General features: G+C 41.0%; 3 protein-coding genes across 3 annotated transcripts in view; all 3 read right to left on the bottom strand.

Moving 5' to 3' along the window:
* The window catches only part of LOC131467686 (dynein heavy chain domain-containing protein 1-like), a 28,869-nt gene extending 23,980 nt beyond the window's left edge, over window positions 1-4,889 (bottom strand). Inside the window, exons 1-7 of the mRNA XM_058641744.1 lie at window positions 4,543-4,889; window positions 3,315-3,518; window positions 3,107-3,217; window positions 2,577-2,733; window positions 1,766-2,020; window positions 1,490-1,630; window positions 1,211-1,322 (exon numbers count right to left, since the gene is read on the bottom strand). Of these exons, the coding sequence (XP_058497727.1) occupies window positions 1,211-1,322; window positions 1,490-1,630; window positions 1,766-2,020; window positions 2,577-2,733; window positions 3,107-3,217; window positions 3,315-3,518; window positions 4,543-4,889 (1,327 nt within the window). The remainder of the gene's footprint in view (window positions 1-1,210; window positions 1,323-1,489; window positions 1,631-1,765; window positions 2,021-2,576; window positions 2,734-3,106; window positions 3,218-3,314; window positions 3,519-4,542) is intronic.
* LOC131466521 (extracellular serine/threonine protein kinase FAM20C-like) overlaps window positions 1-15,383 on the bottom strand; it is a 41,080-nt gene extending 25,697 nt beyond the window's left edge. Inside the window, exons 1-7 of the mRNA XM_058639805.1 lie at window positions 14,926-15,383; window positions 13,160-13,335; window positions 9,292-9,370; window positions 8,791-8,883; window positions 8,527-8,642; window positions 8,195-8,375; window positions 6,970-7,079 (exon numbers count right to left, since the gene is read on the bottom strand). Coding sequence (XP_058495788.1) covers window positions 6,970-7,079; window positions 8,195-8,375; window positions 8,527-8,642; window positions 8,791-8,883; window positions 9,292-9,370; window positions 13,160-13,335; window positions 14,926-15,383 — 1,213 coding nt within the window. The remainder of the gene's footprint in view (window positions 1-6,969; window positions 7,080-8,194; window positions 8,376-8,526; window positions 8,643-8,790; window positions 8,884-9,291; window positions 9,371-13,159; window positions 13,336-14,925) is intronic.
* Window positions 15,384-24,818: 9,435 nt separating this feature from the next.
* Window positions 24,819-26,897, bottom strand: part of LOC131466528 (dynein axonemal light chain 4) — a 4,389-nt gene continuing 2,310 nt past the window's right edge. The window contains exon 4 of the mRNA XM_058639812.1: window positions 24,819-26,394. Within this exon, the coding sequence (XP_058495795.1) occupies window positions 26,230-26,394 (165 nt within the window). The 3' untranslated portion in view covers window positions 24,819-26,229. The remainder of the gene's footprint in view (window positions 26,395-26,897) is intronic.

The raw sequence follows: 26,897 nt of genomic DNA, 5'->3' as shown, positions 1-26,897 counted from the left end.
ACAATGGTTGTGCATCAGTGTGACCACAGAAGCAGCAGTGCCATTGTTTGGCCTGGTTCATACGGCACATGTGAGTCAGAAGAAGCCAAAATGATCATCAAACTTTGAAATCCATCCACCGTCGACCGCTTCATAGAGACAAACGACCCTCCACGCTCTCACTCACACTTATGGTCAATTTTACTAATCCCCAAATCTGGCTGTCTTTGGACTGTGGGAGGAAGCCAGAGAACCCAGAGAAAACCCACGGGGAGAACATTCAAACTCCATGTAGAAAGGCCCTTGTGTTCCACCCGGTGCTCGAACCCTGGTCTTCTTGCTGCAAAGGTAAGAGTGCTAACCAATACACCAACCGTGTGGCCCATAAAACTTTTAAAATCTTCAGCAAAAACCAGGAACATCCATCATCTACCGTTGTATCCTCCACGAGAGTCACAGGGCTGCTGGTGCCAATCCCAGCTGACAAAGGGCAAAAGGAAAAATTCACATCTGCATGTTTTTGGACTGTGGAGGGAAACTGGAGAACACGGGGAGAACATGCAAACTTGTCCCCACTGGGTTGCAAACCTTGGTCTCTTTTTGCTGCAAGACAACAGCACTAACCACTGCACCGCCCTAATCAGGAACATCCATCCATTTTCTACCGCTTTATCCTCCACATGAGGGTCACGGAGGTGCTGTGCCAATCCCAGCTGACATAGGGCGAGAGGCGGGGTCACACCCTGGACAGTACGATAGTCCATCACAGGGACACACATAGAGACAAACAACCATTGACTCTCACTCTCACACCTATGGTCAATTGAGTGTCCAATTTACCTAATACCCATATTGCATGAAAAACCCAGACACACACACATGGTGAGAACATGCAAACTCCATGCAGAAAGGCCCTTGATTCCGACCGGGTCTGGAACCTGGGTCTTCATGCTGCAAAGGCAAGAGTGCTAACCACTACCTAATCAGGAACATCCATCCATCATCTACTGCTTTATCCTCCACCAGAGGATCGCGGGGGGTGCTGTGCCAATCTCAGCTGACATAGGGCGATAGGCGGGGTACACCCTGGACAGTTTGCCAGTCCATCACAGGGCCACACACACATAGAGACAAACAACCATTCACTCTCACACTCACACCTATGGTCAATTTAGGGTGTCCAATTACCTAATCCCCTAATCAGGCACATGATCAGTGTAAATAGTCTTACCTGGTATAATTGGAAGTTCAACACAACTGAGACCAGACATCATATCTTGAGCAAAATCACAGCTCATTGTGTTGCTGCTGATCTCCAAGAAGAATCCACAACTCTCACACATCTACCAGACAAAAAAATAAAGGCTTTTATTTTCAAGACAGTGTATCTGTCAGTTTGATGAAAGTTGTATTGTTACTGGTGTTGCAGAGCAAATTTAATATTAATATTTCCCATAGCCATTATCTGCAGAATTACCACTTTGAGGATATGGAAAGGTTAACATTCTACCTGAATAATGGAGTCGCCAACAGTCAGGAGAGCTTCACTCAGTGTTTCTCTGAACAGATACACTGGTGGATCCACAGTCAGACTCCCAGCACTGAGACACAGCTCGGTGTGGAACAGACTGCACTGCTGTGATTTCTTCCTCTAACATAGAAGAAATGAATAACATAGCCATTGATTCTTCAAGGTTTTCATTCGTTAATGGTGCTCTATGGAGACATGCCCTCATAACAAACACGTTCTATGGATAGAAAGGAGAAAATAAGATGCATGCATCACCTTTAGAACGTTGCTGAGAAAACAGCAGACGTCCCGACTGACGACGGTGGCCACACTTTGCACAATCATGCGATTGACGAGAGAACCAAAGTTCCCCAGCTTGTGCAGGACGCGTTCAGAGCGAGCCAGCTGCCTCTTCAGCTCCTGCTGGTGAGCCAGGTGGACGTGAATGGGCTCATGGCGTTTATTTGGCTTTTTAGCGCATTCCACGTGCTGCTGCAGCTCCTGGTGTTCCTTGTAGCAGATCTGCTTCACCTGATGACAGAAGAGCACGAGAAGAGATGACTACAGTTGTATCTAAAGCTGGGGTAGGCAAGAGAGTTTTGGCGGTTCTGATCAATAACACGTAATAAACTTCCAGCAGGGCCGGCCCAAGCCTTTATGGGGCCCTAGGCTGAAGCCACCACCTCAGATTAGCCAGTGCTTGGACAAAATGTAGCACTATAAATTGCATTAATTGTAATTAACTTGTGCTATTTACATCAAACCAGTGTTTTTAAAGTTGGCTCTGACTATCAGCATTATGTCAATTTGACTTCTAACCTCTTTTAGACTCTTTGGAAAATCTGGCCCATGATGAGAAACTTTTACCAATTACAATGCAGATAAAGAGCGTTCTTATTGGCTGCTCTATTAAACAGCTGCACATACACATTCATTCAGTAGAACGATCAATATTCCAGCATCGATTACAATCGCCTAGCTGTGCTGCAACCTAAAGTAAAGTTTAAAAGAGACTGCCATGAGTCAAGTGTGTGGTCGGGACGCAGGACTGTATAGTATACTGTATTAAAATGAAACAATTACAAACCCCATTTAGGATGACCGTGCGATATTTTGACAACTTTTCCAGAATGTGCAGACACTCTTGACTCTTGGTTGTCAGTGCATTCTTGAATTCCACCAATGTGTAGGTTTGCGCTTCCTCCTGAGGCAGCCACTGAGTCTCCTTCAGATCTTCAATGAGTCTGTAAAACACAAGAGTGAGCAGGTTATCGCAATGTGTTAATTAACCCTTTAACGCCTAACCCTCAAAACCATAAAAGGACTGCAGAGGATGTCCTGTAACCAAAAGTGCTTTTGTCCATTTTTCCAGGATAACTTCCAATATCGGACTGTTATTTACAATTTGCTGCTTGGTAAAATACTGTTTTAACAATTTCAAATGAAGAAAAACAAAAAAGGTTTGTTTAGTAAAGTGTTTCAATTTTTTAAATTGGAAATTGGAACAGTATGAAACTGAAAAAATTTAGTCGGTCTCTCAATGTGCAAAAACAGGCCAACAAATGGAAACTAACTAACTAACTAACTGTGATTTACCTGGCGTTTGCTGTAAATTACCTTGTGAACACATGAAGTGAGCGTCTGAACTGAGGCACAGCGATCAGCAGCGTGTCCTGCAGAGACTCGCGGCGGCGCTGAAACAACACCTTGCGCACGTTTCTGTGCCACCTGACGGCAAAAATATAAAGAAAAGACTTGAGTCACTGAGACAAATCCATTTAAGCCAATGTGAGGTCAACAGCGAGGCCGATGTTCATGTTCTCACCGGGTGAAAGCTTTCCTCCGTCTGAAGTCCTTGAAAAAGGGCATTTTCTGCAACGCCGTCCACAAAACAGCCTCTCTGTGCCACTCAGTCAAAGAGACGAGTCCACCATAACCCGTCTCTGTCACGTGAAGGACGGAATGAGGAGAGAAGATGTAGTGCTCGGCGCCGGCTTCACTGGAATCAACCACGTGTAGGTGATAGGGTCTAAAACAAGAGCAGATATCAATGTACAATCATATCATTACATGCACTATTAATTCATTCATATGCGGACTGATATGCAGTGGTACCTGTAACAGTCCCCATCCACTTGTTTGAGTAAATAAAAGTCTGCCTGGTGTCTTCTCTGAGCAAAGAGTTGAAGGACGTCTGTGCCCGTGAGAGCGGATTTATTCAGCTTTGTTGCTCTCCCTCTGTTTATCTTTTGATCCTCACTTGTTGTGGCTTTTATTAAGTCATCGTTCTCTCTGAGAGTGAAACAGACCGACAGTCAACAACAAAGGAAACGGCTGCAGAATTCAAATCGTGAGGTGAGTAAATCTCTGCAAAACAACAGGGGAACAACATCAGTGTAACACGGTGTTGACAATACTCAGCACTAGAGGTGGAAATATACATCTGCAGTGTCTAAATTATACAGAAACATAGCCAAGCCAGTTACATACCATCATTCACATGACATGTAATACAGTATTTATTTTGTTATTCCATGTAGAGCCTTGCAATCTTACCACCAAATCTATACATCATTATTAGGGCCCGAGTACTCCGTACACAGTGACAGTGAATATCAGAATTATTTTCCTTTTGCTGCAACAATCTCTCATTTGACAAAAAATAAATCAAAACTGGCCAAAATGTTCCCCTAGTTTTTCTCGCTTGGCTCGTTATTATGAACAAAAATAGTGGAAAACTTTTATATTTTGTGACATCCGCACAATTATCATTACTCCCACCTTTAAAAATAAAATAAAAAATGTGCAATACAAAATGAATCATAATTTTGACTTCAGTGACATCAATAAGAGTTAAGGGTCAAAAAATCAAAGTCAGCTATAAAAGCAGTACAAATATGCAGAGTCTACACTTCATTCTGCACATATTGCTGATTTGTTTTCCTACTTTGTTTGGTCACTCACTCCGTGTCTGCCCTTTCCAATAGTTTGCTGACCCAACAAGTGAATTTCCCCCGGTGTGCACTGGATCAATAAAGTTTATTTCATCTTACCTTTGTGGCGCCACCTCAGCAGAGCTTCTAAAGGGTATTTCCGTCCCTCGTGCTGAAGCCTTTAGTCGAGGTTTCTCCGTCCATTCTGTGTCCCCTCTGGCTCTCCTGGGTCCAGCGTGTGAGATGAGATGAGGAAGTCCCACCACTGATGAACTCTGTCTGTCAGAGGAGACATCGTGGAGGACAGGTGTGCGGCCGAACGGCGAGAGAGCAGGTGGCTTTGGACAGAGAGGCGGTAAAGACACTTCAGGGGGCTTGGCCTTCTTGTTAACCTTGTGTCCAGAGCGGTTAAGAACTCTGCCACAGGTCTGATCACGGGAACGTTCCTCTGAAGAGGCGGCAAACATTGCTGCTCATCTCTTTATGAACACCATCAACTAACAGTTTTATATACAAGCTCCATCTTTATCCTGCAGACTTTGGGGAACCTGGAAGGAAAAAACTGAGATTTTATTTGAGCCAAATTTGACAACTGGCTTTTGTAGTTAATCCTGCTCCTTCTTCATAACATTGAAATAGAGAAAATTTGACTAAATATATGATCTTAGATATCGTCGTCAGTATCTGACACTTCCATAATCCCAAAGCTGAATCTCTGTCTTAAAATTAAGTCCTTGTACAAAAAAGGTCAAATATTAGGGTCTGTTTGGCTGTTTTGTGCATGTCTTTGTGTCCAGATTATGTTTTATTTTACACGTACTGTATGCATGCATAGTTTGTATGTTTTTCATATAGTTTTTGAACAATAATAACAGTATAAAAAGTACATTCCTGGTGACAATTCAGAATAAAATCATGCTGCCACCCCCCCCCCCCCCAAATGACATGTAACAAATCACATTAAACACTAAATATCAGCATAAGCAAGAATAACAAACAATTATTATGTTTTTTAACTGTGGCATTATTCATATATACTGAAATTTTCTATTTTTTTTAAAAAAGTAAATTCTATTTTGGATGCAGTTGTGACTATAAATAAACTCACATCAACGATAACTAACTGACTAATTAGGAAACGCAGCACTTTCACCTGACGTCAGTTTTCATCTAAATGCACATGAAACGATTTATTCTCATTACAGCAAAGACATCTAATCCCGCTGTAATCTCAGGTTCTGTTTACTCATTCCAAAGTGAAACCTATAAAGTCGTAAAGCAAAGTCGTTAAAACTTGACTGTTGTTGATTAATCCCGCAAACAGGAAACCGTCTGTAATTCATTGAAATAAAAGTAGCCTTTTTTTTAAATATCGAACGAAGCCGGAGCAAAACAAACTTTCTTACCTGGTTGTGAAGTTGTCAGCGCAACCACGGCGACGGCTCGTTGCCAAGGCAACGCACAAGAAATCCAGTCGGTGTCTGCGGTTAAGGTCAAATACTGTACGTCGACTTCCCAATGTCCACAGCCTACCTCTGTTTGTTTGTTTGTTTGTTTGTTTTTACCGAATAAAGTTTGTCAAGATTATAAAACACTGACTTCATTCCACTCGTGTTTGTATAATCTATTAAATCCACTCACTTCCTGTGTTTAAAACGTGTTCTTTATCGCGGTTCCTTCATAAAGTCACGTTGTTTAGTTGTTTTAGGTAAACAAGTAAACACATAATCCAAAATCTAAACATTTGTACTACATTTTATACTAAACATTGTATTTAGTATATTTTGATAGATTATAGTTAATAGTTACAAACACATTTTGTATGTTTTTAATTATCTTAGTAATATATGTTATAAATAGACATTTTGAATAAGAAAACGTCCAATCAATGATATTTGATTTTTAAAATTGTACAATAAAATACAAAATAAACAAATACATTTATTATGTAATTTCCCATTAAATAAAATGAATTGATTTTAACAATAGAAGACTATACTGTTAAAAACAAATTATATGGTCTGTATTTATATAGCGATCTTTTCGTCTTGATGACCTCTCAAAGCTGCTTTACATTCCACGTTTTCCATTCACCCATTCACCCATTCACACTCTCACACAGTGCATTCTCTACATCTTTCATACCCACTCACATGCTGCCGGCACAGCCTTCAGGAGCAACATGGGGGTGAAGTGGACCCATCTACAAGCAGGAAATCAAACCCACAACCTCCCAGTTGAAAGACGACTCACTCTACCGCTGAGCGACCAGGTAACGGCAAATCACCATAAAATAAGCACAGCACGACACATTGTTTTGTGTTATTTTCTCACGAGTGAGTGAACAAAAGCCTTAAATACGTGATTGTTTTCTATATTTCGATCTTAGAAGGTTTTCTGTAAAAAAATATACATATATGTATAAATAAATATATATATACATATATGTATATGTATATGTCTATATATGTATATATATATAGACACATACATATATGTATATGTCTATATATATATATGTATACATTATGTACAATTTAAACATACTCATCAAATAGTCCAGTATGACCATGTCCATGAAGTCCACCAGCCTTGTGCCTTTGTTGAATGGCGGCATCTGTTTCACACTGGAACAGTAATCTGAATCAGTTTCCCACCTGGAACAGATACGTACAGGCATGTATTCACCGTGTGGCTTCATCACTTTAGAAATAAAGCAGCTACAGCTGATACAATGCTGAAATGACTGGCAGCCCTTGTTCTTTGACATGGACACTAATAATCTTTGAATCTATTGGCTTTTTCGAAACACATGCAGCAACCGTTTTGACGGATCAGGAAAATCACAGGTGTAAATAATCAAATGACCACTCTACCTGCCGAGACACTCCTGCTCATCAAACCTGTGATCACAGCTGCTCCTTATTTTCTCCTGCTCCACACTCACTCACTCTTTTGCCAGATTGTTCTTAGCCCTCATTGCAAGACTCTCCAGCGTTTATTTCTGGACCGACTAGCTCTGCCTGCCTGTCCTTGACCTATCCTGAACCCTGGCTCTCACCTCAGCCTTCTGTCCTCAGCGTCTCTCTCTGGGTTCTGTCTGCCTGTTTCCTGGACTGTCTGGTGAACTCTGCTTCCTCATCTCCTCACCGTTTGCAACTTCCTCTGCTGTGGTTCTAATAAAGCCTGTCCTGTCCTGTCTTGTGCTGCATTTGGGTCCGTACTACACCTGCTTCAGATGGCTGAGTTCCATTTTGGGTCTTTCTGCATGGCGTTTGCATGTTCTCACCGTGTGTGCGTGGGTTCTCGCCGGATTCTCCGGGTTCCTCCCACAGTCCAAAAACATGCGACGTGGGGATTTGGCAAATTGGACACTAACTTGACCGTAGGTGTGAGTGTAGTTAATAGATGGTTGTTTGTCCCTGTGATGGACTGGAAAACTGTCCTGCTCTAGGTCAGCTGAGATATGTCCTGCGACCCTCATGTGGAGGATAAAGCGGTAGAAGACGAGTGAGAGTTCCCCCTTAACCCTAATGTTATAAGTAACACCTGTGCTTTTCCTGCTAAAACAGTGCTTTCTACTATAAGGCAAGCAGAAGCTTTTCGGTGTTTTATGTATTGCAACACTGCTGTTTTGAAATTCATGTGCTCTCACATGAATTATTGGTGGTTTATTGACGTAACAACACAAACTCAACCTTTCCGTTGTTATGGTATCTAACAGCGCGCACGCGCTGCATCGCTTCCACTAACGAAAGAAAGAGCCACTGACTTGGCCAGCTTGCTGCGGCTGTACGAGCGTCTCCAGGGCGACCTCCAGCTCCTCCGCGTAGCCAGGGAGAGATCTGGAAGCATGACAGCCATGGAGGCCTCCACATTCTTGGGACGCCCGCACACGGCGTGCTCTGTAGAACAATAGTAGGAGCACAGGCCGTAGAAACATGCGTTCCCCACTAGGGGGAGTTGGTGGTGCATAAAGGTGAAATGGAGAGAAAGAGGATTAGAAGAAAGAAAAACATCCAAAGAGCATAATCAATGTATGATCGATTGAAGCAGGGGGGAAATGGAGGTGTGTGTGTGTGTGTGTGTGTGCTGGCGCGTTACCAGGGGAGGTGAAAAATGTGCGAGCCAGCTTGTGGTCAGTGGTGATGTCTTTAATCTCCTTTATCACGTCCACCAGCCTCCCAACCACGGGAGGGATTCTCCTGTAGCCTAAAATCCTGCAGGGAAAGAGATGCATCCAAAGTACGAGGTGAGGATAAAGATGTGTAGGCAAACATCTAGTTACATAACATGTGTATCCTGTCATTGCACCCTCTGTTTCAGGGTACGTACGCGTTATGCTTTCGGGATAAAAACGTACTTAACCTGTCAAGGTGAAAAGCTGCAATTTCGGCATTGTGTCTCTCAAAGTCTGAGAAGTAGTAGAGGTTGTAGTTGGTTTCATCATCTCTCTCCTGTCTGGGTGAGGGGAGAGGGGAGGAGTCAAACCCAAGTCACACTTAAGTGCATAATTCAATGCATGCATTAACCTTACAATTTGATGTCAACAAAAATAAAGCATCTTTTATTCACTCGGATTGACTAAACGTCCCCTTTAATCCCATCCTTTCACAACAGTATGCGACTAATCTTTCAAACATTTCAGTTCATGAATTATTTAACGCTTTCCTTTTTGATATTCACTTGCAAAAAAGTGAATATCTGTAGCCCTGAGGCTTAAAAAAAAGCCATTTTCTTTGCTTCATCCAAAGTTTAACATCATAATGTCATCGATTCGTTAAAAGAGATTTTTTTTTCTTTTCATACACACTGTGTAATATGATCAGTGTGTTCGAAGGGCCGCCCCCTTTCTCTCCTGCGACTCACTTCATGGGCTTGAACATGGCTTGTCCGTAGTTGGGAAATGACATCACCAGCTTCAGTTGCGTCCCGCCAGACTTCTGCACTGAAAAATAATACGGAGAACGTCACCATGGCAACAAAGCACACGGCAAGTTTGTGTGTGCACGCACATATCATGGTGGGGCTGAACCCGCTGACAATTAACGGGCATCGCAACCTAACACGTCAAGCATACTGTGAGGAGAACATGCGTCATCATGAGGACATTAGATAACACATTTCAAACACTTCACTGTGTCGGTCCCGGTTTTTCCTCTTCTTTTGGTAGAAAATGCACCACAGCAAGTGAGAAGGCTTTATCCTGTATATTATATCCATTTATGTCCTATTTATAGCCACGGTTACCAACCTGGGGTCCACACATGGGGGGTGTTAAGATCTTAAAGCTTCTCACGAGTAAATGAACGTATAAAATGCTCTGCCAATAGAATGCAAATCAAACCAAGTGCTCCCAGACAACTGGGTGATGACTATGTCTGCATGTGCAAATCACAGCAGCTGCTGCTGCTGCTGCTGTTCCTTCACCACGCAGCTCCAAGTTTCCTGGATACAGTCTTGACAAGTAATGCTACATTAAAAGACTGACATCACCTAACTTACCAAAGAATACACTATATGGACAAAGGTATTTGGCCACGCCTGTTGAAGTATTAAATTCAGGTGTTTCAATCAGGTTTGCGCCTGATCCCTTATCTCCAATGAAGGACAATCTTAATGCTTCCTCATACCAAGACATTTTGGACAATGCTATGCTTCCAACAGTTTGAGGAAGGCCCCTTTTCTATTCCAGCATGACTGTGCCTCAAAGCACAAAGCAAGGACTATAGAGAAGAACTGGACTGGCCCACACAGAGACCTGACCTCAACCCCATTGAGCACCTTTGGGATTAACTGGAACAGAGTTTGTGAGCCAGGTCTTCTCGTCCAACATCAGCACCTGACCTCATGAATGCTCTACAGAATGAATGGACACAGATTTTCATAGAAACACTTCAAAATTTTGAGGAAAAACTTCCAGGAAGAAGTTTGGAAGCTGTTATAGCTGTTATTGGGGGACAAAGTCCATATTAAAGTACTGTATATGTATTTAAATACATCATTACGGTTCCTGTTGGTGTAATGGTCACATTTCTGAATACTTGTGTCCATATAGTGAATATTACATAGCATAAATCATAAATTACGCACAAGAGCTTTAAAATGAATGGGAAATTAAAGTAAAGTACTGTAAATAAGTTTTTCACCATGATAAACACCATCCAACTTCTACCACGTCACAATGATAGCATAATGGTTCGCCTTGACAACACAAAATTAGGATTATCAGTAGCTGTTCATAAACGGTTGCGTTTTGCCGCTGACCCTACAGTATCTTTTGTTGTAGTAGCATTTTTTTTTTTTAACTAGGTCATGGAACATTGTGGTTTACTTGTCCCTTTGAGCTCAATCAAACTTCCTGTGCTTCAATTCAGGTTTTCTAAATTGCTTTCCACACCAGGGCTAAACAACAACACTGTACACCATGTTTGCCACAGATTCAGGTTTTCTAAATTGCTTTCCACACCAGGGCTAAACAACAACACTGTACACCATGTTTGCCACAGAAAGTGTATTCTTTTTTGTCCAGAAACAAAATAACAAATAAAAATGCTGAATTACTATGCCTGACCTGTTAGGAGAGATGACACTCATGTTTATTCAGTTAAGACCACAATCCATCTTGGGTGACATGAACCACATTTACAGGGTCAAAATCATGTAGCAAATGCCAAATTTTTCCTCACTTGTCTGTTATTAATATTTCCATGTTCTGTTTTTTGTTTTTATCTGTTGTCATAGTGATTGGGATGTGAACAGTGTTAACGCAGACTGAATGCGAGGCATTGTGTCTTCAAATTACTGTTTTCAAGGTTGAGTGAAGACCAGACCACATCCTCCCGGCTATGGAAACAGCACATTCGTGTTACAACTGTGAACTTTTAAAAGGTGACAGAGGTGAAGTAACTTATGGTGAAGTCATCATTTTATTTTGTATATTTTCTTATTTATTTAAATTTATTTAAATTGTCAAATGCTGTAGGCCCAGCACAGTGCTGGTCCTAACCTTTATGGAGCCCTAAGCCACTATTCAGTTATCTACAGATATCTAGATTAGAGTGAAAATATGTTAAATATTCTCCACACACGATTGAGAAGGGGAACCGAAGGCCTAGCCTATTAAAAGGGTGGCCCGAGGACCACAAGTGGCCCAAAGGTTACCTTTGAGTGGCACATGGTATCACCAGAAACACTGAAAGAAAAAAGAAACCTTAAAAAAACAAGAAAAATACATTTCATTGCCTACCTTCTTATTGTCATACTGACCGTGAATGCAGCACCCTGAATAACCTGACATAGAGCTTTGATTTATTCTGTTAAATGCACTTTGCCCGGGTCATACATGACATACTGTATATATATTCAATCAAATAGAAACAAAGGTTGTTGCTAATTCTGTATATATATGTGTGTGTGTGTGTGTGTTATACAATTGTATATAACAATTGTTACAGCTAATACTGTGCACTTTTTTGGTTCTATACACGCTGATGTGTGCAGAGGACAGGTGGTCAAAGTGCGTCAGATTCTATTTTCTATTCAGGCACTGGTCTTTTTATGCACTTTCTGAGGTATCTGATGTGAGGGAGGGATGTATACACTATACATACAATTTGTGCTGGTTTAAACTGTGTCATGACCTGCTGCATATTGGCTGCAGAGACTGTCTGGCCCAGTTCATTTCTTCATTTAAAAATGTGGCCCAACTGAGTTGAATAGCCCTGCTGCAGGTTATTGATTTAATGCAACCAAACCTTCACTTTATTTTATTATTAAGAACCTGGTTAGAGGTTCTTTGTTCACAGGTTTAACCAAACCCGACTATGCTCACAAGCGGAAAGTTCCTACCAAGGTGTTTAGTTTTTTGTATTCCTGTCCAACCTCTGCTGAGTCTCCAAGGCTCCTCAAAGCTTTCACAGCGTCTTTCATGTGAGGAGAACTTCAAAGTGAGTCTGCATTTGAAAGTCTGACCCTAACCCTGCTGTGTCACACAGTCACAACAACCCTCCCACCTTTATGAGCACACGCTCGAGTCTGGAGGATAAATTATTTTCTGTTCTGTTAGATGTGATGCTTTTCAAGTCACTGTGTAAAATGTAAATATTCAAAGAGAACTCTGTAGAGGACTCATTTATTCAAAAGATTTACTGAGTCATCGTCAAGGGTGAGAGATACATGGCCCATGATGCCTCTACTATCATGATCATTAACATGTAAGACACATGATGCATCCAGATATCAGTACTATTAAATAAATCTAAATGCTCCTGAACAGGTAATTCTATAGAGGATTTCAACATCGCCATTATACTACTATTACATTTGTCTTGGACCCTTAAAGGGATACTTAGTTTTAGTTTTTGTACATCAGGAAAACTAAAGTGATTGGAGGGATTATTTTGTATTGTCGAGATGTATTTCTTTCAAAATATGTGCGAGTGAATGACAGTGAAACTGTAGTGTGAAGCAGCTTTGTGGCACATAATATTAACACTACTGTTACAAGCACCTTTTTGCTGCAAGCTATAGTGACATTAGAGACTGCTTTGTGAGTATGATCACAATACACTGCATAGGGATGGATAGATAGATAGATAGATAGATAGATAGATAGATAGATAGATAGATAGATAGATAGATAGATAGATAGATAGATAGATAGATAGATAGATAGATAGATAGATAGATAAAAACCTGGAAACCCTGTCAGAGTGTGTGTCTGTTTGTGTCACACCTGCACTAACGATGCGGTTCGTGGAGATCTGCTGGGTCAGAGCCTCCACGTTGGCGTCACGGTGAGCGTAGAGCTGCCAGCGGGAGATGCCCAGGTGGAAACGCAGCCAGGGTGGATGAGTGCTGCTGTTGCTGTTCCACTGCGCGTCCTCATAGCCTTCTTGACTTGCACTCACCCTGGACCGAAAGAGAGGTGAGAGACGGAGGATGAGTGGGAGGTTAAGAACAGGAAAAAGACAAGTGTGTCATCATGTTATTCACTGTTCACCAATGTAGTTCCCTGACAAGCTTGAGAATGTGAGAGTGGTTCTTCTGTTCGTCTCATCATTACATTTCAGTAATTTGTACATAAGTGACCTTTAAAACACTTGACATGACAATTTTGTGGCAGGTTGCCTAAATTCTATGATTGGTTATGGTTGAAAACTAACTAAACTTAAAGTCAATAGCTTGGCCTGGGGACCCAAAACATTGTTGAAACGCCCCTGTACATTGATGTTCATGTCTGCAGGGATGTACTGTACCTACTTCATTTTTGATTTTTGTCCAGAAACTTGAGCTCACATATATTTGTGTTTTGCAGAAATGAACAGTGAGAACATATGAGGACTGGCTCATTCTTTCTACATCCATGTGTACGCAGAGGTGCTCCAGGGCAGGGGTCTCAAACTCAAATGACCTGGGGGCCACTGAGCATCTGGTCAGGAAGGGGCCAGTCCAGTGAAACCCAACTTTTTGAGTAAAAAGCAACTGTTCAGTAGGGGTGTGCAATATGAGCTTAACATTTCATAACATGCCATCATATATATATTGGAACAACATTATTTGTAACAACATTTCAAAGTTTTAGTTTTTTTATTTCATTCCCTTTTTTATGCCTTTCATTTTATGTCTTTTATTTATTCTATACAGCACATCGGCCCACAGTCCACTGTGGTTGTTTTAAAGTGCTTTACAAACAACTGCTGTTAAACACCTCAACCAGCCAAAACATGGCTATCAACCTTCAGTTTGAGGCAGAGTTCAGAATGAGGAAGAATCCAGAAGAAGGCAGTCATGCAATATCATGGATGCCAATTCCTTCTACCGTCAGCCAACCAACAAACCAACCGGTTTGAGGAACAATCCAGAAGGATGACGAATTCAGAAGAAGGCAGTAATGCAACATTGATGATGCCAACTAGTGTCAATCAACTCATCATCCAACTCACCAACCAACCAACAAATCAAAGGTTTGAGGAAAAATCCAGAAGATGAAGAATTCAGAAGGCAGTAATGCAACATTATTGGTGCCAACTATTGTCAACCAACCCACCATCCAACTCGCCAACTCGCCAGCCAACCAGCCAACCAACCAACCAACCAACCAACCTCCAAACTTTACTTTATTTCAACCATTGTCTCCTTTAGTCCTTCTTCAGGTTCACATTAACCATGTAATGGCCACACTTGACCTTAGTGATTAGGGTGGCACTACACATACATTTGAGGGTTAAGAGTTATATTCTAACATACAGTCTTAGCTCATAGCTTTTACAGGAAATACCTTTGTATTTCACTGTATTCTGCTCTAAAATGTTAGAAGATTATGTTTTGTCCTGTTTAGCGATGACTTGCATATTCCGGTGGTCTTTGAGGGGATGAATCACTTATAGCCTTTGCAAGATGCTGAAATAAGTTACAAACAAGTATGTTTGACTTAAGGAAAGAGTGATAGATAAACCTTATACACACACAGGTTTTGTATAAAAACAGTATAATACACACCACATCTGAGAGCTCTCCTGAGCAGCTTTGACCTTTGACTTCACTTTCAGCAGCACATCCTCTTCAGGGACAGGAGGGCGGGGCATATTGTACAGAGGATGGTCAAACAGTGCCTCCAGTTTCTTCAACCCAGACGCCAAGGGCTCAACGTTGTTGTCGATGGTGACTGAAGACGGAGCAGTTCGCACGTGACCTTTGGCCTCCTTATTGGCATCCATATTGGAAGCATTTGTTTGGGCAGCATCAGCTGGAGGCTCAGCTAAACCCCCAATCCCCGCTGAGGTGAAGCTGGTGCGTGCCAGGTCAGTCGCCGTGTGTGTCTTGGTTGGCGACAGGGGGTCACACGGCTGGTGGTAAATAGAAAGAGAGAGCAGCGCCAGGAAGAGGTGGAGGAAAATAGTGATGAAGGCCAAGGACAGACAGATTGTCCTGTAGCGACGACGCAGACACCAAATCATCCCGCTGAGAGAAGAGGTCAGGAGAGGTGGGAACATGAAGAAGAGAAGACGGGAAGATGCATTGTTAGGAGAATATATGAGAAACAAAGACATAAGGGGAAGAGTGATTAAAAAAATAACCCCAAGGAAATAACACCATGATAAATGATAGTGAAATAATGGCCTTAAGGGAGTTAATGTTCTTTTATGTTACGGTGTATATCATTCTGCTCACATTCTCATAAGGCTGTGCAGTCATTCACTAAAGTCACTGTCAAAGCAGAAAAGACAACAGAAAGTGACTTACAACAAGGATTCCTTCCAATTAAATTGCTCCTGTGACACGGCAGTTGGCTGTCGTTGCTTCCCAGTGAAATGACACAGAAACTCTGCTCAGCATCCAGACAGCCTGCACGCAGTTAGTTGAACTTTTCTGTCCCTCTGCTACGAGACTCAGGTTGGGAGATGCGCCAGGTCAACGTGATCCGGACATGGATCAATGTGTTTTATCATCTCTGTTAAAGTTCATCTCTGTCTGCACACTTATTTGTCCACGTCCTCTGTGTTGGGGTTCACATGAGGTGATGGGGGGACAGTGAGGCAGCAGTTTCTATAAAAATACTCAAAACAGCCCCCGCACCCATTCCCTTGCGTTTCTTATCCAAACAATGTCAAATTCGGCACTGCACACACTGATGCCCTTGAGTAAGTCACCTGCCAAGTGAACTGTAATGACAGTTATGCAAATAACAGACGGATGGAACAGCGGGACAGACGTTATTGGAGATATTTGTTGTTGTCGTCAGACCTTTATTGGCTCCGTGTCTGCAGCTGCCACCAACAGCTATCACCGTCTTACATCGTATTTCATGCTGAATATTGTGGCACGGCTTGCGGTTTTGATGAGGCAGGATGCAGAACCAGGTAGTGGGCGAGGCACACGTTTCATATTCTGAGAGTGTTTGCAATGTAACTTTGATTCACACACCCCAGACCTCCCGGTGTGTCCTGCAGGATACACTGTTTCTGTGAAGTATGACTCCTTTAAAGTCTGTGTGTGCGTGTGTGTGTACTTAGTATTTGTTACCTCTCTAGGGACCTTTTCTGGCATAAACATTGACCTTGTCAGGACCAGTAGTCCTCATGGAGACCAAAACCTGGTCCCAATGAGCGAGAAACTAATTTCTAGTTAAGGTTGGTGCTAAGATTGGAACTGTATTTAGGTGAAGGTTATGGTTAGGCATTGAGTGGTTATGGTTAAATTAAGGGATAATCCTTTCTTACGGTTGTCCAAATGAATAAATGCCAATGCTGTGTCCCAAGAAGAATGGGTATGCAAATCTGTCGGTGTGCATGTTCACACATGGATGAATCCTGTTTTTAATAAAATGCATCACTCATGTCAATCAGCTGAACTGATCAGAGTAAACAGAACAGATTCTATGGTAATCTCTTTCTTGTATTCAGGTGGTCACGTTCTTCTATTATTCATTTGTGCTCATAAAACATTAATGTTGTGGCGAAAAAAAAACAAGCAGGAGCTGCATGCAAATGAAGCCAAATAAAATTTGGTTTTCATGAACATTATGAAAATCACAGAGGGGCTGACGATGAGGGGTAATTGGATTATACTGTTGCATGAGTGTGTTGTGTTTATCATCAATAACAATTAGTCTCCAGGACTCTCAGTCTACAATATTCTGTGACGAGAGAGAAAAAACGTATACAGATACGAACACATTGTCACAACTGAACATGACTCTCGGGCGACAAAGTCAAAAAAAATAAGAGTAGCAAACAAAAGTACAAAACCTGACGAGACAGGAGCATGGAGCAAACGCTGACAAATCTTGACAAGAAGACGGCACCGGGGGTTACGCTGGTTCTCAGGTTCACAAGACAAGACCATACACACATGGTAATGGGGAACAGGTGGAAACAATCAGGGCGGGGAAAACACAGGGGGAAGGGGGCAAGTTACCTGAAACAAGGGGAGAGTGAAATTTCAAAATAAAACAGGAAACCACAAGACAACAACTAAACACAACCAGCTTTCTTGGTCATGACACACATGTGTTGACACCTGTTGACAAAGGCCATTACATGGTGAATGTGAACCTAAAAAAGGACTAAAGGACACAATGGTTGAAATAAAGTAAAATTTGAGGTTGGTTGGTTGGTTGACATTATTTGGCTTCATCATTGTTGCATTACTGCCTTCTTCTGAATTTTTCGTCCTTCTGGATTGTTCCTCAAACCCTTGGTTGGCTTGTTGGTTGGTTGGCAGTGGCAGGATTTTGGCATCCATGATATTGCATATACTGCCTTCTTGATTGTTCCTTATTCTGGACTCTTCCTGAAACTGAAGGTTGATAGTTGTTAGGGCGAGGTGGTGCTAGACCCAAGAGCAAGGCAGGCGAGCAAGAGTCAGTGGCAGCATGCATGCAGGAGGAGGTTCTGACCACAGGAGTTTAAAAAAAGCAGGATACAGCAAATAAGCACTAGAGAACTAAGATATCTTCAAAAGAGCCATGATGTTTACCACACAGTCATCTTGTGGACTCTTCTTCCTTGTGGATCAGTGTTAGTTGGCTGGTTGGTTAGCAGGTGTGTTTAACAGTAGCTGTCACCCATAATCATACTGCCTTGTTCTGAATCCTTCTTCGTTGTGGATTAATGTTGGTTGGTTGGTTGGTTGGTTGGTTGAAGTGTTTAACAGCAGTTGACATCCTTGACATTGCATTACTGCCTTGTTCTGAAGTCTTCGTCCTTTTGGACTGTTACCTAACCTTTGGTAGGTTGGTAGTTTGGTTGGTGGGGAAAGTACATGTTGACAAGAATGCTTAAGGTGGAATATAAGAAGTGCTAACTGTAAGAAAAACACTTATTATTCGGCCTTCTCTAAAATTAGCTGATTACACTCCTAAGCACAAACCTCAACAACACTCAGGACGGTGCCAGCGCAACTCACTAATCACAAAGGCCTCGGTGTAGCACTGGCACCAGTCATTTATCTACAAAATGTGCCTCTTTATATGTGTGCTGTGTCTGGCCTGACTGGGACAGAGGACCGATAACTCAACTGTGCAGTCCTCCCAAAGGTCAGCTCTATGTTACATTAGAGAGAGGCCTCCAAAACCCTTTAAGTATCCTGACTCTGGCACTCACAGGCAGAATGACAGACGATGCCCAACTGTTAACATCTACTTGTTCATGTTCGGCATTGTCTCAGTTTTCCTCAGATCTGAGCTGCTTCCAATAAAGCTTTTCAACTTTACTCATCTCTGACTCCAGAAACTCCATCCTTGGTCGGCTCACCTCATAATCAAATCTCCGCAACACTAACCTCCAATGTTAAACTTATGTCTTCTTTGCTTAGGGTTGCACTACAATTTGGTATTGGGGATTGGCTGATTTAGCATGCATGGATGACCCTTGGAAAAAAATATTGTATAAATAGCAAAGTATCATCTGAGTTAAGCAGCCATAGTGCACGACAGAGGGGAACAACTTTTTTCCCTCTGATTCCGATGAAAGTCCAGTATTTTCATTTATGGTCAAATACTTCCACAACTGGTGGCGTTCAGGCGGCCAATGCAGCCGTGACTTTTTAATTTAAAATTATGGCATGCCTGAAAGGCTTCTCTATTGTACACCGGGCTGAGGAAGAATCCTGCCAATGTGGTTCACATTATATGTGGTTTTCAAGGTTTATATCCAATCAGAGAGTTCACCACATATTCTGTGACCCTAAAACAGCTATTGAGATTTGAGAAAGGGAGGCAAATACAGATTACTTTAGCCAACAAACTTTGCAGGTGAAGCAAAAAAAATAAAATCTATTAAGGGTATATACTGTATATATTTTCAGCCTTCAGTGAAGTGGAAATATTCAGGCACCAAATGCAAACTGTGACACTCTCAACCCTGCCTCCTCCCGGGCCTTTTTACGATTTAATAAGTGCCTTACTTTTGTCAAATGCACTATTTCTGTCTCTGCCCTGCCTGTGATGTATTATAAACAAGCTGTCTCATACACACAGCACTCATCTTTTATCCTCTCTGCCTCTTTCCCCTCACATCGTCTCACCACTCTGCTCCATTTTCCCCAAAACTACATATCCTTTTATTTCAGTCAGATGATCTGAAACAGCTACTGATGGTGGAAATGGGAGCCGCCCCAGACGTCTGATGTTTGCAGAAACACACACACACACATGCATGCATGGTAATTAATATTTGATTGAGTTTCCCATTTCTCAATTTAAAAACAGGCTATCGGCATCACGTAGATGAAAAATGCATCCCCCTCATCCTCCTTTGCTGTCCTCTGTCGCTGTTTGTTAGTCTGTTACCTCAAGCAACTTTTAAAATCTACGAAATTTCAGATTCTTAACTCTGCAAAAATGTCTGAATTTGGTTAAGTGCCAGACTCTACCGTTTCGACTACCTACAGATTATTTTATTCTTTTTCAGCTCCTAGATACACACACACACATTTGTCTTTTCAACCTTCCACCTGTCATTGCAGTTGGGTACTGAGCTCCTCCCACATCAAGAGATGCTCCATGTGATGAGAAACATGTGGTGTTTAAACTTCAGCAACAGCACTTTAAAGAACTGTGCAGGATTTGGACCCTAATTTAACAGCTTTGGGGGATGTCTACGGTGGCCCTGAAGTTCAAAACACAACATTTCACAAAAACACAACAACATTACAGAAAACACAACGAAATTTCAGAAAACACGACATTTCAGAATACACAATGACATTTCAGCAAACACAACGACATTACAGTAAACACAACATTTCAGAAAACACATTTCAGAAAACACAATGACATTTCAGAAAACACAACGAAATTTCAGAAAACACAACGACATTTTAGAAAACACGACAAAATTTTAGAAAACACGACAAAATTTCAGAAAACACAACAACATTTTAGAAACACAACGAAATTTCAGACAACACAACGACATTTTAGAAAACACGACAACATTTTTGAAAACACGACAAAATTTCAGAAAACACAACAACATTTTAGAAAACACAACGACATTACAGTAAACACAACATTTCAGAAAACACAATGACATTTCAGAAAACACAATGACATTTCAGAAAACACAACAACATTTTAGAAAACACAACAAAATTTCAGAAAACACGACAAAATTTCAGAAAACACAATGACATTTTAGAAAACACAACGACATTTTAGAAAACACAACGACATTTCAGAAAACACAACAACATAACAGAAAACACAACAACATTTCCGATTATGGAAAAGGTAGGGACAACACTGTAATATAATATTATAGTCTGTCCAACACTTGGACAGAACCCGAGTCAGTTCATAGTTTATTCAATGGATGCAGCCAGAGACTGTCGTTGTGTTTACTGTAATACTGTTGTGTTTTGACCTTCAGGGCCACCGTAGATGTCTCCACTCGCCTTACTGTCAGTTAATGGAAAACTAGCCTTGCAAGATCAGGGGGGCGCCGACCCCGAAGTCCCCAGAGAATCACGAGGTCTCGCGAGAAGCATGAGTTGCTTCACGTCAAGGCCCCAAATGCGTTATTTTAGACGTCTGTCATAGCAGAGCTGTTGAAAAAGAAGTACAGAAAACTGTTGTTGGAGGAATCGAGGAAGAGTCACTACTTGTCGACTATCTGACCAAGCGAAGGGCCACACATGCAAACATCAGCTTTTTTTCGAATGACTTTATCTGAAAAAAACAGAAGCATGCAAAACAGATGCTGACTATGCACATGGCTCCACAGCTTTCTGTTTGCCAGCTCCTTTGAAAATGCACTTGGGGAGGGGCAGGGGAAGCGGTGACTTTTTATGACAGTGAAGATAAAGCGGTAATCAATGGATGGATGTTTACGGCGGAGTCGTAGCGGGACCTCTGTAGAGAAAAAGGCAAAAGCGACTAGACTTGTAAAGTTCCACTTTATAACTGCCAAGGCACTACAGTCTTATTACTCCTGCAAAGATATTTATTTCATTAAAATGTCTGCACTTTATAATTATTTAAAAACTGTATGCCTGTATGTCTCAGACGTCCTATATTCTAGTTAAAGTTTGATGAAGATTTTATTTATTTATTCATTTTGAATTGTATTTTTTATTCATGATGGTTTTTTTAGCTCCAGCTCCTCCCATGACCCTCAGAGGACAAGCGAAAAAGCATTTACCAGTCACTTTTATTGGGTTCACATTTAAACTACAAATAAATATCTTATCAGCCACTCACTTTAATGCATTTAGGTAAGTAGACATGAGAAGTCGAGGTGAGGATAGAAAACACCCAGAGCAGCACTTCTCTGGGAGGAAGAAAACGCTTTGTTGGCAGAGGAAATTGGGCAGACTGGTGTTAAATGATAGAGAGGCAACAGTAACTCACATTACTTGTTACAACAACATGATGGGCTGCAGCAGCAGAAGACCATGGCCATTTCTGCCACTTTAGTATGTGTTCCCTAATAAAGTGGCCGGTGAGTGAAGATGATGTCACATTCACTGTAAACATTTTAAAATTTAACTTGCTCATTGTGGCACAGAATCCACAGGAAATAACAGAGGTTGCATGATTTAAAGGGGACATATGATGCAAAATCAACTTTTTAATCATTTTAATACTTATATTTGGGACTCTGGAGGCCCTACCAGTCGCCAAAGTGTGGAAAGAGAATACTCAGTCCTTTTTTCGTGGTCCCGCTTAGTGTAAGTATAGGACTCAGTCTGATACAGTCACATACAGCGGCAGTTTATGCAGCTCATTGCATGTAAAGGGACCAGGCACAAAACCGAGCGTTCTGAAAGGGGCGACATGACATCACAGACATGTTCATTAGGACACCAGGGAACTATTTTAACTTGGAGAAATAGGGTATAATATGTCTCCTTTAATGTGTCCACCGCGTCAGTGGTTCCCACACTTCCCATATACTGTCTGTGGAAACAGCCATGCAGTGCATTGTGGTTGTAAAGCATTGTGTTTCATAGATACAGGGTGTTGCCATGGCCGAAATCAGAGGCATCCAGCGTGACCCAGCATGAGGAAATACAGAATTTAATCCTTAACTACTGGTTTTCAAAATAAAACAAGGGCAGCCACAGCAACAGCAACCTCACGGCTCATATATTCAGGTTTTTAAAGGAGCTGCCAGGTTACTACTGTACTGATACCACACAACTGTATTCTCTCCACAAGAACAATATAAAATGAGAATAAAAAATAGCTTTAAAACTGTTGTGATTCTTTGTTTTCTTGCAATTTGTCAATACAAACTTTGACTCAATGTATCAAACATTTATGATAATTAAATCTATGGTTTAACCATCAAGTGAAAACTTGTGAAAACACACACGCACAGACCTGAAGCCTGAAATCATGTTAATTCAGACTTCACACTGTCCTACAGGTAATACTTTTTTAATATGTGTATGTAATATGTATTAATATGAATTACCCACTCATGTTGCTTGGGGGGAAAAAAGAAAATCTGATGAAGTGAAATTGGACTTTCTTTAGTTGCATATATAACTAATCATTATTCTTATTCCTATAGTATTAAAGTCAGATTTAGTTGAGTGGTTTTGATAGACACTTGTGTTTCTTATCTTGCAGAAAGAAGAACGGATGGTTAAGAGGTATAATCAGTGAACACTGTACAAACTTCTTTAAAGGGCTCAGTGTTTTAATTTAATTTAATTTAATTTAATTTAATTTAATTTAATTTAATTTAATTTAATTTAATTTAATTTAATTTAATTTAATTTAATTTAATTGTAAAATATTATATTCAGTTTCTCAGCTTGTGGCCTAGTGAAAAATGGAACTTGGCTTTAAACTGGAGAGGTGCCAAGCCATGTACCCTGGGTTACCTCTCACTCCTCATTGCTCCCCATTGATTGGGTTAATTGGACACTCTAAATTGACCCCAGCCACATGGGGCGGCCACATCTAATGTACTCCTAGTGCCGGTCCCCAAGCCCAGATAAAATGTGAGGGTTGCATCAGGGAAGGCATAATATCTCTGCCAAATCAAATATGCAGATAGATGAGCTGCTGCTGTGGCGACCCCCGGAGAGGGAGAAGCCAATGGAAAAAGAAAAAGAAAAAACGTTTCTTCTGATGGATCCTCCCCACACACACTGCTACACACTGGAACGACAACAAAAAACAATGAGCAGAACAGAAGAGTGCACACTGACCCTGTGTGAGGTCATCACAGTGTTTGGTTACACAAATGTCCGGCATGAAGTTGCCAGATTTAGCTGTTGTGTCAATAGTGGTGGTGGCTTCTCTCCCTGCACTGCTGGGTCAGAATAACTCATGCACTGCACTGATATGGTACAAAAAGGACATTTAAAATTATATTATAATATTATATTATAATATTATAGTCTGTCCAAAGCTGACAACAAACTTGTCATACAGTATTTTAAACGTTAGGGTTCTGTATATTATGAGTCAATTTTTTTTTTTATCTCATTTAAGTATTATTTTAATCTGTGTGTATGTTTGATGGATTATACAAAAATTACTGTACCAGGAAGCTTAGTGAAAGGGTGAGGCAGGACCCAAGGAAGTACTCATTAAAGCAACACTATGTAACTCTACAAGCAAGTGAAAAGCTCTGATATTTGCGCTAGTTCAGTTATTTTTGAACAAGCTACTTAGGAGTTATCACCAATTTCTTTCCTTTATCCTAAATTTGCATTTCTTATTTACATATTTTATTGCTATTTCCTCTGAATATAGTTTGAGTAGGCAATGAGTCAAATAATTTAATTACTGGTAACATGTTGCAACATGTTACTTAGTACATGAATTTGGTTCTTAATTTTGTTTATGCATATAAAAGTCCAATGTATAGTCGATTAATCAAACACAATATTCCCAGCTCACTGGTGGTATTATTTAATGTACTCTACATACTGTAAAAGGATTATGTTTAATTTGCCACAGATTACATTACTGCACGGAAATAAATTACCCAGAAACATGAGCGGTAAGTGGATTTTTTTTTTTTTTCCTGTTCTTTGCCTCCTTAAGAAAACAAAGACGGGAATTAATTAACGTTTCCGGGGTTAAAAGGGAAAAGCAAAAGAACAAGAATTTCAAGTGCTTTCGAGAAGAAAATGATAGGGTTTTCTTCGTTTTGTTGGGTGCAGTTTTCTTCTTGCTCATAGAAAAACTAAAAAAGTCATCCGACTCACACACACAGTTGCCATCACAAACGACTATATAACTACATTAAGTGACAAAAAAAAATAAAGAAATGATGCAGTGTGTTACTCATTCCAATTTCCTCTCAATTTACAAGAAATCTCCTCAACCTCCACGGTTCTTCCCACAGGGGTCATATAAAATCCATTTGCGAAGACAAACTCGACATGAAATACCGTTTATGAAGAACACAAGTGACACTCCCACGTTCCCATTTCATCACATTTCAGAGTTTATTGTACAATCAGGTCAGTTCACACATAATGGTCCACTGCGCTGGATCATTAACACCATGAAAACAATCACATTGCTAATATCACTCCGCAGGGGTGATATCGTGTGGGATTATTACAAACACCTTTACAGGGGAGATAAAAGTGTTACTCGACTCCCGAGAACTCGGAGCCTTTCATTTGTAAGAAGATGACACTGGTCTTTAAAAAGAAGTTCTTCAAGTTCATCAAACTATGTACACATAAAAAATATTACGAATTTTATTAAAAGACTAGCACAACTTGAGAGAGAGAGAGAGACACGTGTGAAATGTCAACACACAGCACGGACAAGTTAACGGTGACACAAAGATTCCAAAGGGAGGTGATGGACGTAGTGTTTTTTTCCCCAAACAAATCCTGTGTGTGTCCAGCACACACAAACAATATAAACTCACTCGCACACGCACACACACACACACAAACACACATACACTCCCTGAAGAGGAATGATGGCGCGTTCACACCAAACACTCGCGCTTTTATTTTCACGCCGCGTCACTCGAATTATGTGGATAATCTGTTTTTACTCGCGTCGCTCTCGTAAGTAAACGAAACTAGCTACAACTCGTCTGGAGCTAATGCTAGGGCTAACAGCTAACAACCTACTGATGACAATGTGACCAACAGCTTGAATTAAGTCACACACACATAGTTTGAGACATTGCCAAAAAGTCCACACCGAAAAAAGACACAATTGGTAACACCTAAATTAGTAAATAAGTTCATTTAAACTAATATGAAGACAAGTTGCTTACTGTAATTCATGTAAGTAACTTAGGTATTATCAACTGAACTCCTTTTTTTTTTTTTAAGTTTACCAACCTTTTTTTTTTCCAATGCAAATTGCTCGCTCACTTTTTGGTCAACCATTTTCCTCTTCACCCAGTTTCGTTAATTCACAACATGTCACCCTTTTTAAATGTTATCCTGTGAAAAAATCTGCGTCGTATTTGGTGTGAACGCAACCTTGAGGATAAAGGACTTTGGAGACCCTGGTTGGATTTTATTGTTTGTAAAATTTGGACTAACTGGCTCATGCTCACTCACAAATGTTGAGAACAATAGGTTAAAGCTGCAAAAACAAAAAAAATTAAAGTGGTAGAAAAAGGCAGGAAGCTGTGGTAACTGCCACTCTCAAATTTCCCTTTCAAGTTTGTTTTTTTTGTCCCTGCCCACTATCTGTATGAGATCTTAAAACGATGGGTTTATTATTTGCCACAAAGGCTAGTGGTGGTAGATAAAGTGACCTGCCGCAACACGAGTGTGACCCGCATCTGGTTCAGTCCTAGCGGCGGTGCAGGGGAGGACGGACGGATGGACGGACGGACGGAGAGCGAGGAGGTGCTACGAACACTTCCACACGCACACGGCCAGGCTCCCGCCGAAGAACATGTAGAGCAGGTTCTTCACTTCGTGCGTGACCTCGAAACCGAAGCCTTCGCCGATCACAACGTGCCACGAGCTGCCAAATTTCTTGTCCATGGACTCTTTGATCATTTTCGCTGCACTCTGGAAAAGACGGTGAGTCAGCTGTGAGTTTTTACAACAGTGAGGATGAAGCAGTAAACAATTGATGGGTGGATGTTTACGGTGGTGCTGAAAGTGTTTGTGGCAGATTTTGATGCCTTGAAAAAAAAAAAAAAAAATAATAGGAAAATGTTAAGTTCATACTCTTAACATTTCAAACTTAAACTTTAATAAGCAGCTATTATTATGTGATATAATTGAAGAGATTAGCTGACCGTGCTCTTTCACTCGAAACCTGTGCACGCATTCATAACATCCATGTGCGTCCTGCGCCTTCGTGGAAGGTGCGGTAAGTTTTATCACTTCCCGGCATGAGAAATGTCATGTGTGGCGTGAAATATGATGCACTACTATGCATGCGTTTGTTGTTATTTCCACACTTTGATGCTGGTGCAACAGACTATCTTTCTGAAATGACGTACTGCTGTTGTGGTTGGCAGATTAGATCACAAAGATGACACCGACGAGCAAAATCGTGGGGGTTA

Source organism: Solea solea, chromosome 10, assembly GCF_958295425.1.
Source record: "Solea solea chromosome 10, fSolSol10.1, whole genome shotgun sequence".
Classification (NCBI taxonomy): Eukaryota; Metazoa; Chordata; class Actinopteri; order Pleuronectiformes; family Soleidae; genus Solea; species Solea solea.
Note: the sequence above shows the minus strand (reverse complement) of the source record. Positions and strands in the feature narration are given on the sequence as shown.